Here is a 15,723-nt window from a genome sequence, read left to right as displayed (position 1 = left end):
CCCCACGGCGGGGAGGGACCGACTGGGTTAGAGTGGAGGCTCCGGCGGTGTCAATGGCTCCTCCTGCCACGGTGCAGCAGCAGCGGCGGCGGCAGCGGCGCTGGGGCTGAGGAGGAAAGGCTCCTTTAAGGAGGAGGAACGACGACGCCTCTTTTTGCCCCTATCTCCTCCCTTTACACTCATTTCCCCTTCGCTGAGGGGGGGGGCGGAGGAGAGAAGAGGCCGAAGAAAGAGAAAATTCCTCGCAGGGCGCTCTTTCAGGGGGTGTGGGGGGAGGAAGAGGAACGGAGGCGCCCGGCGCCCCCCGCGCGCTCCCGCCCCGCTCTCCCTCTCCGGGATCGCCCGCCCACTCCCCCCGCCGCCGGAGACGCCGCTCGGGAGTCGGCGGGCCCGGCTCGTCTGCTCGGCCGCAGACGCCGCCGCGCTTCGCCTCGGGCTCCCCAGGCGGACGGACGCCCTTTCTTTCTTTCTCTCGCCCGGCCCGTCTTTCTGTCTGCGTCCCTCGCGGCCGCCCCGCCCGGCGGCCTCGGCCTTGCCCGTGCGCCAGGCCTGGCCGACCGGCCTCGCTCGAGCTCCGGCTGTGCCCCCGGCCTCCTCGCGGACCCGGGGGCTCACGCCCGCCCCGGGCCCCCCCGTCCCTCCGTCCGTCCCTGCTCTTTCCCGCTCCCCACCCCCCTCTTCCCCGGTACCCGGAGCTCGCGGTGAGTGTGAGAGAGTGTGTGTGTGAGTGTGTGTGTGTGTCCCTCCGCCAACGCCGCCACCTCAGCCCGGCAAATGAACTCCGTCCGAGCCGCCAACCGGAGACCCAGGCGAGTGTCGCGGCCGCGCCCGGTGCAGCAACAGCAGCAGCAGCCCCCGCAGCAGCCGCCGCCGCAGCCGCCCCAGCAGCAGCAGCAACAGCAGCCGCCGCAGCCGCCCCAGCAGCCTCCGCCGCAGCCACAGCAGCAGCAGCAGCCTCCGCCGCCGCCGCAGCAGCAGCCCCCGCCGCCGCCACCACCGCCTCCGCCGCCGCCTCAGGAGCGGAACAACGCCGGCGAGAGGGGTAAGGCCGCGCTCAGGGCCGGGCAGGCGGGCGGGCGGGGGCGGCGGCGCGCCGGGGGTGGGAAACGGAGGCCGAGCGGAGGCGGGTCCCACCGTGCCGCAGTGTTCGCCTGGGCCCGGCCTGGCCCGGCAGGAAAAGCCGCGGCTGCGCGATTCGCCCGGGCTGCGGCTCAGGCCGCGCTTTGTTTGGTTTCGGGGCCGGCACTCTCCGTCCCCACCCCTCCTTGGGGCTTCCCGGCCGGCTCACCCACCCCACCGGAGTCTGTTGGCGGCCGGGGGCGGGCAAAGGGTGGGATTTTTCTCCCCCTTTTTGCCGCCTGGCTGGGTCTGGGCTCCCCCTTTCTCGTGGTAGGTGGGGGGACAGCCGGCAGCGTGGGGCGGTGAGGCTGGCTGGGGAACTTGTTTTTTTCCCCTTCTCTGTGGGCTCTCCCTTGCCCTGGAGGAGGGGGAGAGGGGCGCCCGAGTGGTCCGCTGGCTAGGGAACTTGTGTGCTCCCCGCTTCAGGTCATGGGGCCGGGGGAGCAGTGGGTCCATTTCCAACCCCACGATGTTTGCTGCGCAGTTTGTCTTTAGTTACGGAGCCCCTGGGAAGGACCCGTTAAATCAATACCTTTAAATAAATAAATATAGAAGCCATCGGCCATTTCCAGCCCCCTCCCTCGTGTGCAGTGCAGTTACCCTTCCGCTGTGTCGTTCCCCTCATCTATCCTCCCCACTACACCGCGGTGCTCCCCTCTGTCTCCTGGTGGGTTTTGAGCACCCCTGTGGTGGAACCGGCCCTTTGGGATCGTGTGTGTGTATCCGTCTGTAGACTCTCTCGCGCGCGCGCATGTGTTGTGACCAAGGCCTAGTGAAATGTGTCATTTGGACCCAACTGTGCTGCGCTGTCTGGTAACCACCATTGTCTAAGGGTTGAGGCTCCCCGGGGTTGGATTCCTGCTTTAGTAAAAATAATGTTCGGTTTTGCCTGGATGATGTAGTTATCTGGGGAGGTTTGTGAGATGAGAGTTGCACCTTGATCTCCGAACATAACTAGTCTCTCTATTAATGAGCTGCTTGTAGTGGGTGTAAGTAAGCACGGTATTTTTGTGTGTGGTTGTTTAAAGGAGACTTGTTAGGAGACATTTTGCGAGTTTGGTTGGCGGATTAAGGTTAATTTTTCTTGGGTTGCGTTGGTTGTCACACCTCTCTTGATTAAGAAGACTGCGTTTAAAGGTACTTTTTATTTTTAGAATTGTACATTCTTTCCTTAACTGTTTAATTGTATTTGATCGAAATATTTATCGGGAGTAGGAAATTGTTAGTTTGAAAAACAGTTTAAAAGGTTTGCGTTAGTCACTGTTACTATAGACTTTGATAAAGCAGTTTGTTGTATGTTGTTTGAGAGAAGGGGATGTTTCCAGCAGCTAGAGTGCTTTTGCAACGGGGTTGGTAAAAATGTTTTAGTAATTCTGTGATACGTTTACCAGTTTTTGACAAATTAAAAAAAAATGTATCTCATCGTTACCTTTCCGTTAAACTACCAGAGTTCTATCCAAATAATTATCAGGTCTTCTAGAATTGACACTAGGGAAAACAAGCAAAATTGAAATGTTACATGAAATGTTAAAGATTCTGTCGTTACGGTAAGCCTTTAAAGAGGTCCTGATCTGTTGACAGTAGCAGGTCACTTAAAGTGTCAGTCCACTCGCGTTGTGTATTTAAATGTTTCTTCTGCATTCCAGTCTCACCACTTGTTCTAGTTCTAGTTGAGGTAGACCCTGGGTGTTTTCTTCATTTATTCTGAATTATTAGTTACCAAGGTCTATTCCTGCCTACATCTTGGTTATTGATGGTCACATGCCACAGTGTCAGTTTTCTTTTTATTGTTGTGCAAAAACTGACAAAGATGTTTTTGAATTGTGGTTTCATTATATACTTAACCAAATAGTAAGTGAAGTGCACTCTGGGGTTGTTGGTTGTGTTGTAGTTGTGGAGGTTCAGTATTCACACAGAGGGGATAAGGACTTGCTGGTTAGCCTTGGGGGAGAATAGCGTGAGTCTTTTCAGCCGGCAAATAGATGACCTCAAAATGAATAAAACATTAAGATGAATTAAGACTAAAATAATAAAGGTTTTGCTAGACTTGTGCAAAAATAATATCATTTTTTTAAAGATTAACATTTTTGTTACATTTTTAAATGTGCTTAAAAATTTTAGGGTGTATACAGAGTATTTCTAGCTTAAGAGTATCATATTATTAATAGCCATTTAGGAATATGCTGTAATTAATAATTTTATGAGGAGGGGCAGAAAGATTATTGGATGGATAAAGCAGCTTGTCACCAAGCCTGATGACCTGCCGAGTGTCCATGCTGAGACACACGTGAGAGGAGAGGACCCGCTCCCTTAGGTCATTTTCTGACCTAAAGATTTAAATGATTTTATAAGGGAATTAAGGAACTAAGGCTAATGTGTTTGTGGTTATTTTTTTAAGTCTTGATGAATATGTAATTCTTACATTATTCTTAATTATGTAATAGTGGTTCAGGTAGTAAATCAAAATGAGAATCACAATTTTTAGACAAATTAGTTCAATCTATTATAAAATTGACTTATTTCATATGAAGATGTGCTATAAGCTTTTTAGTTCTAATACAGTTATAGACTTTTTTTAAACAAAAGTTCTTTCAGGTTGTTAGTTGCTCCTTTATTCACAAGTTAACTATAATAAAAATTCCTTGGCTGTGCTATTAAGTATCTATCTACAGCTATGTGTATTTGTCTGTTTTTCTCTTGTATTTAATGACCAGTGTTTGACGTGCAATAGAAACTTGGATGGGATCTTAGTAGGATTATACGCCACTTACCTGGAGGATTTAGTAGGCTACACTGGGAGAGGAGTAGTCGTCTACACTAACTGAAGCTGTTTGTTTTAGACTGAAAATTTTTAGTTTGGGATTTCGCGTACTACAAAAACTAGAAGAAAATTTGTGTTCCACGTAGTCACAGTTGGGAAATATATTCCATGATTTAATGAAGTTGGAAAATATTGGGGTTGAATTTTGTTTTTTGGTTTGTTCATATTTTATTTGTTTACTTATTTATTTAGAGTCAGGGTCTCCTTTGTAGCTCTGACAGGCCTGAAACTCACTACATAGACCGTGCTGGCCTCCCACTTCCTGAGTTCTGGGATTAAAGGTGTGTACCACCATGCCAGGCTATAGCTTGTGTTTTTAATTTACTATTTATGGAGAACTCTGTTTAGTAGTTGTATATATAATGTGTAAAGTTCAAATCAGGATAAGCATCAAATAAACATCGCTTTGAATGTTTATAATTTCTTTCTGATTAAAAACAGTCCTAACTTTTTTTTGAGGTACATAGTACATTGTTTCTGTAGTCCTCCTACTATAACAGTAGGGCACCAGTGCTAAGTTCTCTTTTTACTGTGATGGTGTGCGGTCCCACCTTCCACATCCTCTCTCCAGCTTTCGTGATTCTGCATCAGTGAGGTCAACTTTTGAAGTTCCACATAGACATCTGTCTTTCTGTGCTTGGCCTGTTTTACTTAACATCACGAAAATGACAGATTTCATCCCTTTCTCTCCCTGAAAAAAGTGTGTGTGCATGTGTATGTATGTGCTGGTACTTCAGTTACTAGTTCTTGAGTTGTTTGCATCTCCTGACTAAACAGTAAATGAGGCAGTGTAGGTTTAACATACTGAATTCATTTCTTTTGTTTACGCATGCATGCTTACTCTAAAATTCTAAAAGGGTTTAGCTTTTGCAACCTGTCCCAGAGTTCATTCTCTTTATTCTTAGAACCTATTTTTTTACTTTTTCTAGAAAATACAAGGAAAACAAATGTGTAGATGTGCTATAGATATTTTAACTAGTAGTTTTTTAAGATTTATTTCATAACATGTCTGTGTGTGTCTGTGTGTAAGTTATGTCAGGTCCCTAGGAATAGTTATGAGCCACTTACTTGACAGGAATGGGAACCTGGATCCTGAAGAGTAGCAAGTGTTCTTAACAGCTGAGCCATCTCTCTAGCCCTTATTTTTTAAAAAAACAGTCTCTCCATGTAGCCCTAGATGGACTGGAACTCACAGCCTGCCTCTAACTCCCATGCCCAGGGATCAAGAATGTGCGCCACCGTGCTCAGTTTCTCAGTTTCCTGTTGCTGTGTTAAGGCACTGTGTGACCAAGGCAACCTATAAAAGAAAGAGTTTATTTGGGGCTCACAGTTTCAGAAGGTTAGAGTCCAGGCATTCATGGTGGGTGATACTGCAGCAGGCAGGGCACTAGAACAGTAACTGAACACTTATGTCTTGTACAAACACCCAGCAGAGAGTGCTGACTGGGAATGGTGTGGGTGTTTGAAACCTCAAAGCTGGGCCCCCAAGGCACACTTCCTCCAACAAGGCCAAACCTCCTCTGCCTCCTTCTCAGATAGTTCCACCAACCAGTGACCAAGCATTGAGACTTGAGCCTATGGGTAGGGGAGCATTTTAATTCAAACGCCCCCACCTAGTTAACCAGGTTTTTTTTTAAGATGCTAAAATAATTTTTTAACTGGATACGATTGACCCATCATTGTAATCTTAGCTGTAGGGAGGCAGACACAGGATCATGATTTGTAGGCTAGCCTGGGCTACAAAGCAAGACTCAAATAAAAAACAATTAGTACATGTGCACAATTTAAAATTCAACTCCCTTTTTTTATTAAATATTTTTATATGTAAATGCCTGTGTATGAGGTTGGGGAGTATGAGATCCCCTGGAGAAACAGGCAGTTGTGAACTGCCTGGTGTTGGTGCAGGGATTTGAACTCGGGTCCTCTGCAAGAACAAACAATATGTGTTCTTAACCACTGAGCCATTCATCCAGTCTTGATAGTACCTTTTTATATACGCCTGTCCCTACTAAATTCTACTTGGGATCAGTCACTCTTCCCAACTTCTCCATCATGATGTTATTATAAGAGAATTTGAGTTGTGTAAATATATTTACATAGAAGTTTGTGAAAATAGTAGTAGTTTCTAGTATGTGGGAAAGAGCATGACTGTTTTGGGTGGTGAAAATTTTATAAAGCATTACTTAAGAAATGTACTAATGCCATATATTAGTAGATATTGCTATTTATTATCAGAAGTGATTTCTTAACACAAAAATTTAGTATTTATTTTTATATTTGTATGATAAAGATCTCATCTCTGACTATAGGCTCTGGTCATGTGTGCTGGATATACCTTCTGTGTGACTGTTTGGGCTTATAGAATTTTACCTTCAGGTTCTTCATACTGCTTATAGAAGGAACCTCTAAGACCTATTTTTGGATCTAAGATGTGATTTTTCTTTTTTGAGGAATTAAGTGCCCTAGGACACCGTTTCCATCTAGCGACATAACCCTCACTAAAGCTCCTGAGAGAAGAGTGTTGTTCTTTAGACCGCTTTCTTAAGGGAGCCTGTTTTCCCAAAGCTTAGAAACTGAGGGATACAAAATGTTAATGTCACTGTTCTGCTGGTGAGACCTCAAGGCTGTGTCACTGCAGTACTTTTTTCTTTCTTTGAACCTCCTTGAAATCCTGGCAAGCCCAAGGGAAGGCCAGCTAGCTTGTGAGCCTATTAGGTAGTTAAGAACCGCCAGCAGTGCTGTCTAGTTGTGACGTCTGCCTTCCATAACTCAAATTTGGCAGAGTCCACGGTGCATCCTGCAGTATGCTAGGGGAAGGGGACTAGTTTTAAGACCCTAAACCAAAGTCTGAATCCTAAAATCCCTTCTACAAAATGGCATAGTACAGAATCTGCATATAAACTTTACATACTCTCCCATAGACAAGAAGTCATTTCTGGATTGCTCCTTATAATGCAAGTGTTATGGAGACTGTTATAGTCTTCTCGGGAATAGCAATAAGGAAAGGCTTATATACACGACAGTTTCCAGTATGGATGCAGTTTCCTCTTCAGATAGTTTTGCTTTGTTGAAACAGGGTCTTTATTATCTTTCTCTGACTATCATGGAACTTGCTATGTAGGTTAGGCATTTGGGCCCTTAATTTTTTTTTAATGTTGGAAATAGCTTACTGGAGGTCTGGCATGGTAGCATATACCTTTAATGCCAGCACTTGGTAGGCAGGAGCAGGCTGATCCCAGGGTTCCAGGCCAGGCAGGGTTGTATAGTGAGACCTTGTCTTTAAAACAAAAGAAGGAAAAATAGCCAGTCTGTGGTTTATTTCAATGTAAGAGTTCTTGACTTCCTATTTCTCTGTCACTAATAATGTACTCTTATTTTGTATAAATCCTGTTGTACCTATCTCAGAAGAATTCTCATTTTTACTTTCCATTTCACTTTTTTATTAGCTTGAATTACATTCTTCCAAATAACTTGGATTGGTGACAAAGTGGCACTCCTCAAATTGCACTTGTCCATTGGAAACAAAATTAGGGAAACATAAAATATAAGGGGCCTGACAGACAGCATAGTGTGAAGAACTTAGCTGCTATAGGGCAAGCAGCACACTGCTGTGCCTTGCTTTAGAGTCTTTGAAGAGGTGAGCACTTGAACTATACAAAAGTGTAAGAAGGATAGAGAACGAGCACCCATGATATGTACATATGATAATCCTCAATAATGACTACTCTTTGAAATACTTTTTAAAAGGGGAGGTTCTGACCAGTTATGTACAAAATTAAATGTAAGAAATAAGTGCCCATGAGACATTAAAGACTTGGGTTGGTCCAAAAGTTTTGATCTAGATGACTTGGTATAAACTGAGCAACACTGATTTATTTATTTATTTATCTATTTATTTATTTATTTATTTATTTTGGTTTTTTTTTTAACTTTATTTCATGTGCATTGGTATAACGATGTCAGATTCTTCTGGAACTGGAGTTACAGACAGCTGCGAGCTGCTATGTGGGTGCTGTGAATTGAACCCGGGTCCTCTGGAAGAGCAGTCAGTGCTCTTAACCACTGAGCCATCTCGCCAGCCCCGTTTTTTTCTTTTTTTTTTTTGAGACAGGGTTTCTCTGTGGTTTTGGAGCCTGTCCTGGAACTAGCTCTTGTAGACCAGGCTGGTCTCGAACTCACAGAGATCCACCTGCCTCTGCCTCCCAAGTGGTGGGATTAAAGGCGTGCGCCACCACCGCTCGGCCAACACTGATTTTTTTAAAGCTATTCTTTTTAAAAATAGATTTATTTATTTTATGAGTGTTTTTGCCTACATGTATGCATGTGTACTATGTGCATGCTTAGTGCCCATGAAATTCAAAAGTGGGCATTGAATCTCCTGGAACTGAAGTGACATTGTTGTCGACTCTCTGGGAGTGGAACCTGGGTCCTCTGCAAGATCAGGAAGTGCTCTTAACTGCTATGCCCCAATAGCACTGATTTTTTTTTTAATTGTAAACAAGTAATCTTAAATATAGTGAATTGAGTTAGTTTGTTTTTGATTTTTTTTATATGTAGATGAGTGTCTGCATGTAGGTGTGTACACGTGAGTACAGCTGCTGAGTTCGGTGGTATTGGGTCCCTTGGAGGTGAAGTTAAAGGCTGGTTGTAAATCTCCTGACATTGGTGCTGAGAATTGAACTTGAGTCCTCAGGGAAAGCAGCAAGTGCTCTTAACCACTGAATCATCTCTCTAGACACTGGTTGATTGTGTTTGTCTGTTTGTTGTTCTTAAGTAGGAAACAAGCAGTAGGTATTGAACAATAAACACTAACTTTCTGCAGGCACTTTCATAATATTCTCTCATCGAACCACGCAGCAAGTCTGGAAAGTACGTTTCATTATTCATTTCTCAGCAGAACAATCAGGAATCACATTTTCATGCATAAGAAGTAGCAAAAAAGGACTTTCAAAGTTGATTTATGTCACTGTCTCCGTGTAAAAGGAAATGGCCAGAACATGTTTGGTTGAATGCTTCCATCATGTTCAGAGGAGGATTAACCTAGCCCTTGCAGCCGATCTGTCCTTTATCTAATCTCATCTAGTTTTTGGATCTGGGTACGTTAGTTTCTCACCGTTAATGAGTCTCGTGGCTTCACATGTTCCAAATAACCTGATGATAATTTTCCTCACTTGTGGACTAGTTAGTCAAATGCTGCTCTGATTGACCAATATGAATTTTTTTCTAGTATGTTGATGACACCACTAGCAATTATTGTACAAAGAAGGGTCGATTTCCTCTGAATTACAGTTTAAGAGTAAAGGATTTCAAGCCATTTTAGCTCATGGGTACAGGTGGAATATCTCAGGAGGGGAAATGTGAGTTAAATAACAGTAACTTAAACTGGTTTAGAACTAAATATGCTTCCCTTACCAGAAGATTTTTTTGTTTCAATATTTGTTTAATATTAAAATAGATGTGCTTAAATTTAATGTTAGAGAACAAAGAAATGAAATCAACTAACTTCCTTCCTGTAATTTACTTGGTTTTAGCCAGATACCAAAAATAATTTGTTTTACTTTAAAGTGGACACTAATTGTGTTTATTCATTTTAAAACACCTTAATTGATATGTATGTTAAAACAAGTGTAGGTTCTATATGATTATTGCTTACCTCTCGGTTTCTGAGACTTACTTTCAGATGTTCTGCTCTTCTAACACGTGGGACATTGAAAAGTTAACAATTTAAAAGGTGAAGGAAAAATTATTAAAAGCTGTTCTCCTATTTGGTGTCTAAACATTAAAAACTATTACTACTACTGTATCACGAGAAAGAAGGGTTATTTAATTTTTTCTTTTGTTTTTTGAGAAGAAAGATTTAGGGTTTATGTGTATGAAAGTTTTGCTTGTATGTATGTATTGTATGTGATCTGCCATGCGGTGCTGGGAATTGAACCCTGATCCTCTCCTATCACTTGTTATGCTTTGAGACAGACAGAATTAGTATAAACGTTTCACTAGTAATTTCTTCCCATGTAACTGGTCATGTACCGTTTTGGAAAAAAAAAAACAACTGAAACAACCCACTTTTTTTTTAAAGAAAGACTTGTGCCAGGCGTTAGTGGCACATGCCTTTTTTTTGCCAGCACTCAAGAGGCAGAGGCAGGCAGATCTCTGATAAGGCCAGCCTGGTCATAGAGCTAGTTCCAGGACTGCCAGGGTTACACAGAGAAACCCTGCACTGAAACAAACAAACACCCCTAAAACAAAAAAAATCAGACTTGCAGTCAAAGTATGTTAAGTACACAAGTAGTGCCCAGTTTGATGCCTTTGGACAAATGTGTAACTGATAACACCTACATGAAGACATAAACATTATGTCTTCTGTTACTGCTCCCAACTCTTTCTAATTCCCTGGATTAGTTGTACATTTTTTTTAACTTTATGTTAATAAAATTACCCCGTGTGGACTCCTGTGTTCCTTGCTACTTGACTGTAGTATTTGTGGGCTTCTTCTATGTTGATGGCTTATAACATTAGCCTTTTCACTCATTTATTACGTTGCTTAAATATGCTGCAACATTGAACCTAGAGACAAACATAGAAATTGTTTTTGTGTTTGGATGTCAATGAACCTTATTATGTGTATCTTACATTATTATGTGTATACACCCATATTATGTCCACAATTCTTTTGCATTTTATGTCAACATATATTGTTGCATCTTCTCAAAGAAATTTACAAGAAATGGAAGATAGAACAGTTTGAAGACAAGTGAACCCTGGCTTTTCATGATTATGTCACTAAAACTTCACCATTCGAATAATCCAAAAATACAGTGGAGGAGAATGTTAAGTCCTCTGTTTTCATTTTTCAGATAGCCACATTGGTATTAAATTAGCTGGGTTATGCCAGAGACATTACTATAAACGTGTTGGTGCTTGTTCCCCACCACCACGTTCTTTTTGTTTTGTTTTGTGAGACAGGGTTTCTCTGTGTAGCACTGGCTGTCCTGGAACTCACTCTGAGGTTGGCCTTAAACTCAGAGATCCTCCTGCCTCTGTCTCCCAAGTGCTAGGATGGGCCACCACCAACCAAATGACTTTTTTTTTCTGTTATACATTATATCCTGACTGTAGTTTCCCCTTCCTCCATTCTTCCTTGTCCCTCCCCCCATCTCCACTCTTACCCAGATCCATTCCTCCACTGTTTCCTTCAAAAGGGAAAAAAAGGGTCCCAAACACAAGCAAAAGAGTCAGAGACACCCTATTCCCAATGTTCGGAGTTCCACAAGAACACCAAGCTATTCAACCATAAGATAGATACAGAGGACCTACGCAGACCCATTCAGGGTCCGTATTTGTCGCTTCAGTTTCTGCTTAGTTGAAAATGTGGGTCATGTTCTCTTTGTGTCCTCCACCCATCTGGCTCCTATAATCCTTCCTCCTCCTCTTCTCAGGGGTTCCCCTGATTCTGCCTAGTGTTTGGCTTTGAGTCTCTGCATTTGCTCCCATCAGCTGCTGGAGGAAACCTCTTTGATAACAATTGAGCTAGGCTCTGATCTGTAAGTATAGTAGAAATCATTTTATTGGCTTTCTGGGGTTTTTTTATTTTTATTTTTTTTTTTGGAAACAAGGTTTCTCTATAGCTTTGGAACCTGTCCTGGAACTAGCTCCTGTAGCCCAGGCTGGCCTCAAACTCACAGAGATCTGCCAGCATCTGCCTCCTGAGTATTGGGATTAAAGGCGTGCCCAGCTACTTTTTTTCCCCTAAGGATCACTATGAAACTTGCTTTGGCCATGCATTCTTAGCTTCAAGAAATCTACTTCAGTCTTTTAAGTAGCTGGGATTTAACATTTGTGCACCATTGTCCCTGCTCGCTCTCTCGCTCTCTCTCGTTCTCTCTGTCTCTCTGTCTCTGTCTCTCTCTCTCTCTCTCCTCCTTCCTCCCCCCTCTCTCTGTGTGTGTGTGTGTGCGTAAGTGTATGCACATGTATGCCATAGCATATGTGTGGAGGTCAGAGGATATTCCTGGATGGCAGTCTTCACCTTCCACCTTGTTTGAGACTGTGTCTTTTTGTTGTTGTTGTTCCCAGTTGTCCAGTTCCATTTTCCTGTAGGAATGCTGGAACTACAGGTGTCCGGGTACTTGTCCAGCTTTCACATGGTTCTGAGAATTGTGGCTTTTACTCATTGAGCTACCTTTGTAGCCCGTATAAACTGTGTTGTGAGTATTTCAAAGTTTACCTTTCATTGCCTGAAATCCTATCTACTCAAGAGGCTGAGACAGAAGGATTATAAATTTAAGGTCAGCCTGGGCAATTTGGGGAGTTTCTATCTAAAAATAAAACTTTGGAAAGAGAATTGGAGATGTGTCTCACTAGTCTTGAGTTTAATTTCCAGCATGGTTTTCTTCTCTCCCCAACCTACAAAAAAAAAACAAACTTCATGTTTCACTTATAAATTATAGGTTTATGTGGTTGCAAGGATAGCGTCTTTTTATCTTCAGAAATTTTAAAATATTACAGATTTTGATTTTTGAGTATTCACTCCAATAACTAACGCTACTGAAGTGGTTCTAGCCTTAAAGTCATTAAAAAGGGTCTTGCACTGGGCAGGTACCACATGTGTAGGCAGAGGGATTATGAGTTCAGGATGTACCTGGGCACAGAATTGAGTTCCAGACCAACTTGGAGTATATAGTGAGAGCCTACTCCCCATCCCCATCCCTGGGGTATTCCTAAATAGCCCTGGTTGGCCTGGAACTCCCTATGAAGATAACACTGGATGGAACTCTAGAGTGCTGGGATTAAAAGCATGTTCCATCACACCCATCAAAGAAATACTTTTTCTGTTCTCTGGCTTTTTGCTCATTCTTAACTGCTCTTATTGTCTTACAGTCAGCATACAGTAAGAATTTTAAAAAAAACTTAGGGCTGAAGTGATGGCTCGGCAGTTAGCAACATTGGCTTTTCTTCCTGAGGACCTAGGTTTGGTTCTTGGCACTTATGGGGTGGGTGGTTCACAACCATCTGTAACTCCAATTCTAGGGGATCAGACACCTACTCTGGCCTCTGTGGGCACCAGACATGCACAATATGCAAGATGTGCTTGCAAGAGAAAGACCCATTCACATAAAATAAAAATAAAAAAATCTTAATTTTTTTTAAAAAAATTGTTAACTTTTTTGGTTTTTTTGAAACAGTTTTTCACTGTTTAGCCCTAGTTGTTCTGGAACTCACTTTGTAGACCAGGCTGGCCTCAATCTCAGAAATCTGACTGCCTCTGCCTCCCAAGTGCTGGGATTAAAGATGTGCACCACCATTGCCTGGTTAAGAGTTTTAAACTTTAGCTGAAAATTTGAAACTTGCTTTGCTGTCCTGACAGAGAGGAAAAAAGATGAAAATAAACATCATTGGTAAGTTCTCAAGTAAAAGCTTGTGCTAAAGTGACTTCAGTCTTGTGTCCCTAGAATACAGGTGTCCCCCGAGAATGACTTCTTGCTTGAAATGGATGATATGGTAGCCTTACATACCAAAGGAGAAGGGATTCGCTGCTTTAAGTCTGTTCTTAGTATTTGCTGGTCTAGACTGAGGTTATCTTTCCTGTCCACAAAAGCAGGTTAGAGGAGATTACTGTCTTCCTTTCCTGACTTATCTTTTTTCCAGACAAGGTCTTACCCTCTTTGTTTCAGCTTTGTGTTTTTTTTTTAATTTATTTTACTGAGCTATGTTTTGTAAATGTTACCTAAAAATTTGGAGATAAGAATCACCTCCTCCCTTTCCCCCTCAGAGTGATTTCTTTTTGACACCTACACCTTTTCTTTGGAGGGGCGGGGGCTGGGTGGTGGTGGTGGCGGCTGTCTCATTTGTAGACCAAGCTGGTCTCATACTTCTGGCAGTTTCAGCCCCTGGAATTCTGGAATTACAGGCATGAATCATCATGCCCTGTTGAGAAGGATTTCTTAATTAGGGACTTTTTTTGAGTAAAATGACTTCTGAGACCTTACAAATTCTTTGTGTAGTTTTTGAGTTACTAATATAATTCAATGGGGTTTGAATTTATTAGTCATTATGTATGCATAATTCTTGCCTTGTGAAACTTAATGCTAAGTTAAACTGACTTTAAAATAAAATACAGGACCAAGTTGGATTGTAAGTAACGATATTGTTTTCAATATCGTTTCAATTTTTTTTACTTTTTTTGATAGAAACTTACTGTGTAGACCTGACTGGCCAGGAACTCAGAGATCTGCCTGCCTCTGCTTCCCAAGTGCTGGGTTTGAAGGTGTGCACCACTACCACTTTGCTTTTTACTTGTGCCTTTTTCTTCTAACAAGTAGAAATCAATGTTTAAAATAATAATTTATTGCTTAAATCAGATACATATACATTTTCAAGTATGGTGACCGATGTAGACGTGTACTAGTCTATGTGTGTCTTCAGTTTTGTGTGGAGCTTTGTTGGGACCCCTGTTGTTTAGTAATATTTTTGCTTTTTAATGGTCTTATACCATTTTGTATTTCAAAAGTAATTTTAACTTAACAATTATTTAGCGTTTTTGTGTATGTACATTGTTTTTTTAAAAAAGATTCTAGCTAAGGAAATACCTGCAGAATTCTGGTCACTCATTTTATTTTCATGGTTTTGTCCTATTTTATTATACTTTTTTGACCTTATCTAGAAATTAAAGGTAAGAAGATGGGTTTAAATTAAATGTGTGTTGCTAGAGTCCAAATAGCTCAACTGCAGAGATAGAACAGCACTTGAAGCATATGTGAACAAGTAGTTATGTCTCCCAGTGGGCTTTCCGGAGCCTAGACTGTTTCTAAGTTAGTGAGCTGAAAGACTAAGAACTAACTGTCAGGAACTTGAACCAAAACATCTACATTAAAGCTCTACGTTTAGGGGGCTAGAAAAATTCCACTACCTATTATGGACATGTTTTAACATAGAAACCGAAACTAAGAAATGTGCGTTCTTGAGTTGATGAATATCTGAATGTTTTATTTTTTTTTTTTTTTTTTTTTTTGGTTTTTCGAGACAGGGTTTCTCTGTGGCTTTGGAGCCTGTCCTGGAACTAGCTCTGTAGACCAGGCTGGTCTCGAACTCACAGAGATCCGCCTGCCTCTGCCTCCCGAGTGCTGGGATTAAAGGCGTGCGCCACCATCGCCCGGCCTATCTGAATGTTTTAATGAGAAACTTGATAAGAAGTTATGATGGTAGAGGTTACTCTTTTACATTTTTTTCAAGTAGTATACATGTAACCTAAAGAGAAAGAATTTTGTGACATTGGTTTTGTCATCATAGATAGGACAGCAAAAGTGAAAGTAGATGTCTAGTTCTACATCAGATTAAAAGGCTTCTGCATAGCCAAGGGATTGAAAAAGGAGCCTATGAAACGGAAGAAAATATTTGCTTACCATTTATCTGATAGGCAGTTAGTTTCCAAAATAAATAAATTATTACTACACTTGATAGTAGAAAAACTAGTAACTATTAGAAATGGGCGAAGGACTTAAGAAATTTCTCCAGTAAAGATACAGATTAGCAAGCAAGTTGGTGAAAAAAGACAATGTCTAACCATCTGGGAAATGCAAGTCAAAACTAAGATGTTTTCTCACCTCAGCTATTTAAAACAATAGCAGCAAAACATGATGGGCTGGAAGGGTGCCTCAATGGTGTTCAGAGTGCTTACTGCCCTTGCAAAGACCTGACCCAACCTTTCTGTCGCCCATGTGGCAACTGACAACTTCTATTCTAGTTCCAGGTCATTTGATGCCCACTTCTGACCTCTGGGGACT

At 42.1% G+C, this 15,723-nt stretch overlaps 1 protein-coding gene across 3 annotated transcripts in view; it reads left to right on the top strand.

The window, feature by feature from the left end:
- The first annotated feature begins 632 nt into the window (after positions 1 to 632).
- The window catches only part of Fbxo11 (F-box protein 11), a 74,137-nt gene continuing 59,046 nt past the window's right edge, over positions 633 to 15,723 (top strand). For 2 of the 3 annotated variants that reach the window (XM_075955381.1, XM_075955380.1), the window contains exon 1: positions 633 to 1,042. In XM_075955381.1, coding sequence (XP_075811496.1) covers positions 775 to 1,042 — 268 coding nt within the window. In that variant the 5' untranslated portion in view covers positions 633 to 774. Of the gene's footprint in view, positions 1,043 to 1,146; positions 1,390 to 15,723 lie in introns of those variants that run through there. The other variant, XM_075955382.1, reaches the window with a different exon arrangement.

The sequence above is a fragment of the Microtus pennsylvanicus genome, chromosome 21 (assembly GCF_037038515.1).
Source record: "Microtus pennsylvanicus isolate mMicPen1 chromosome 21, mMicPen1.hap1, whole genome shotgun sequence".
Classification (NCBI taxonomy): Eukaryota; Metazoa; Chordata; class Mammalia; order Rodentia; family Cricetidae; genus Microtus; species Microtus pennsylvanicus.
The sequence above is the reverse complement of the archived record's forward strand: the minus strand, read 5'-3'. Positions and strand labels throughout refer to the sequence as shown.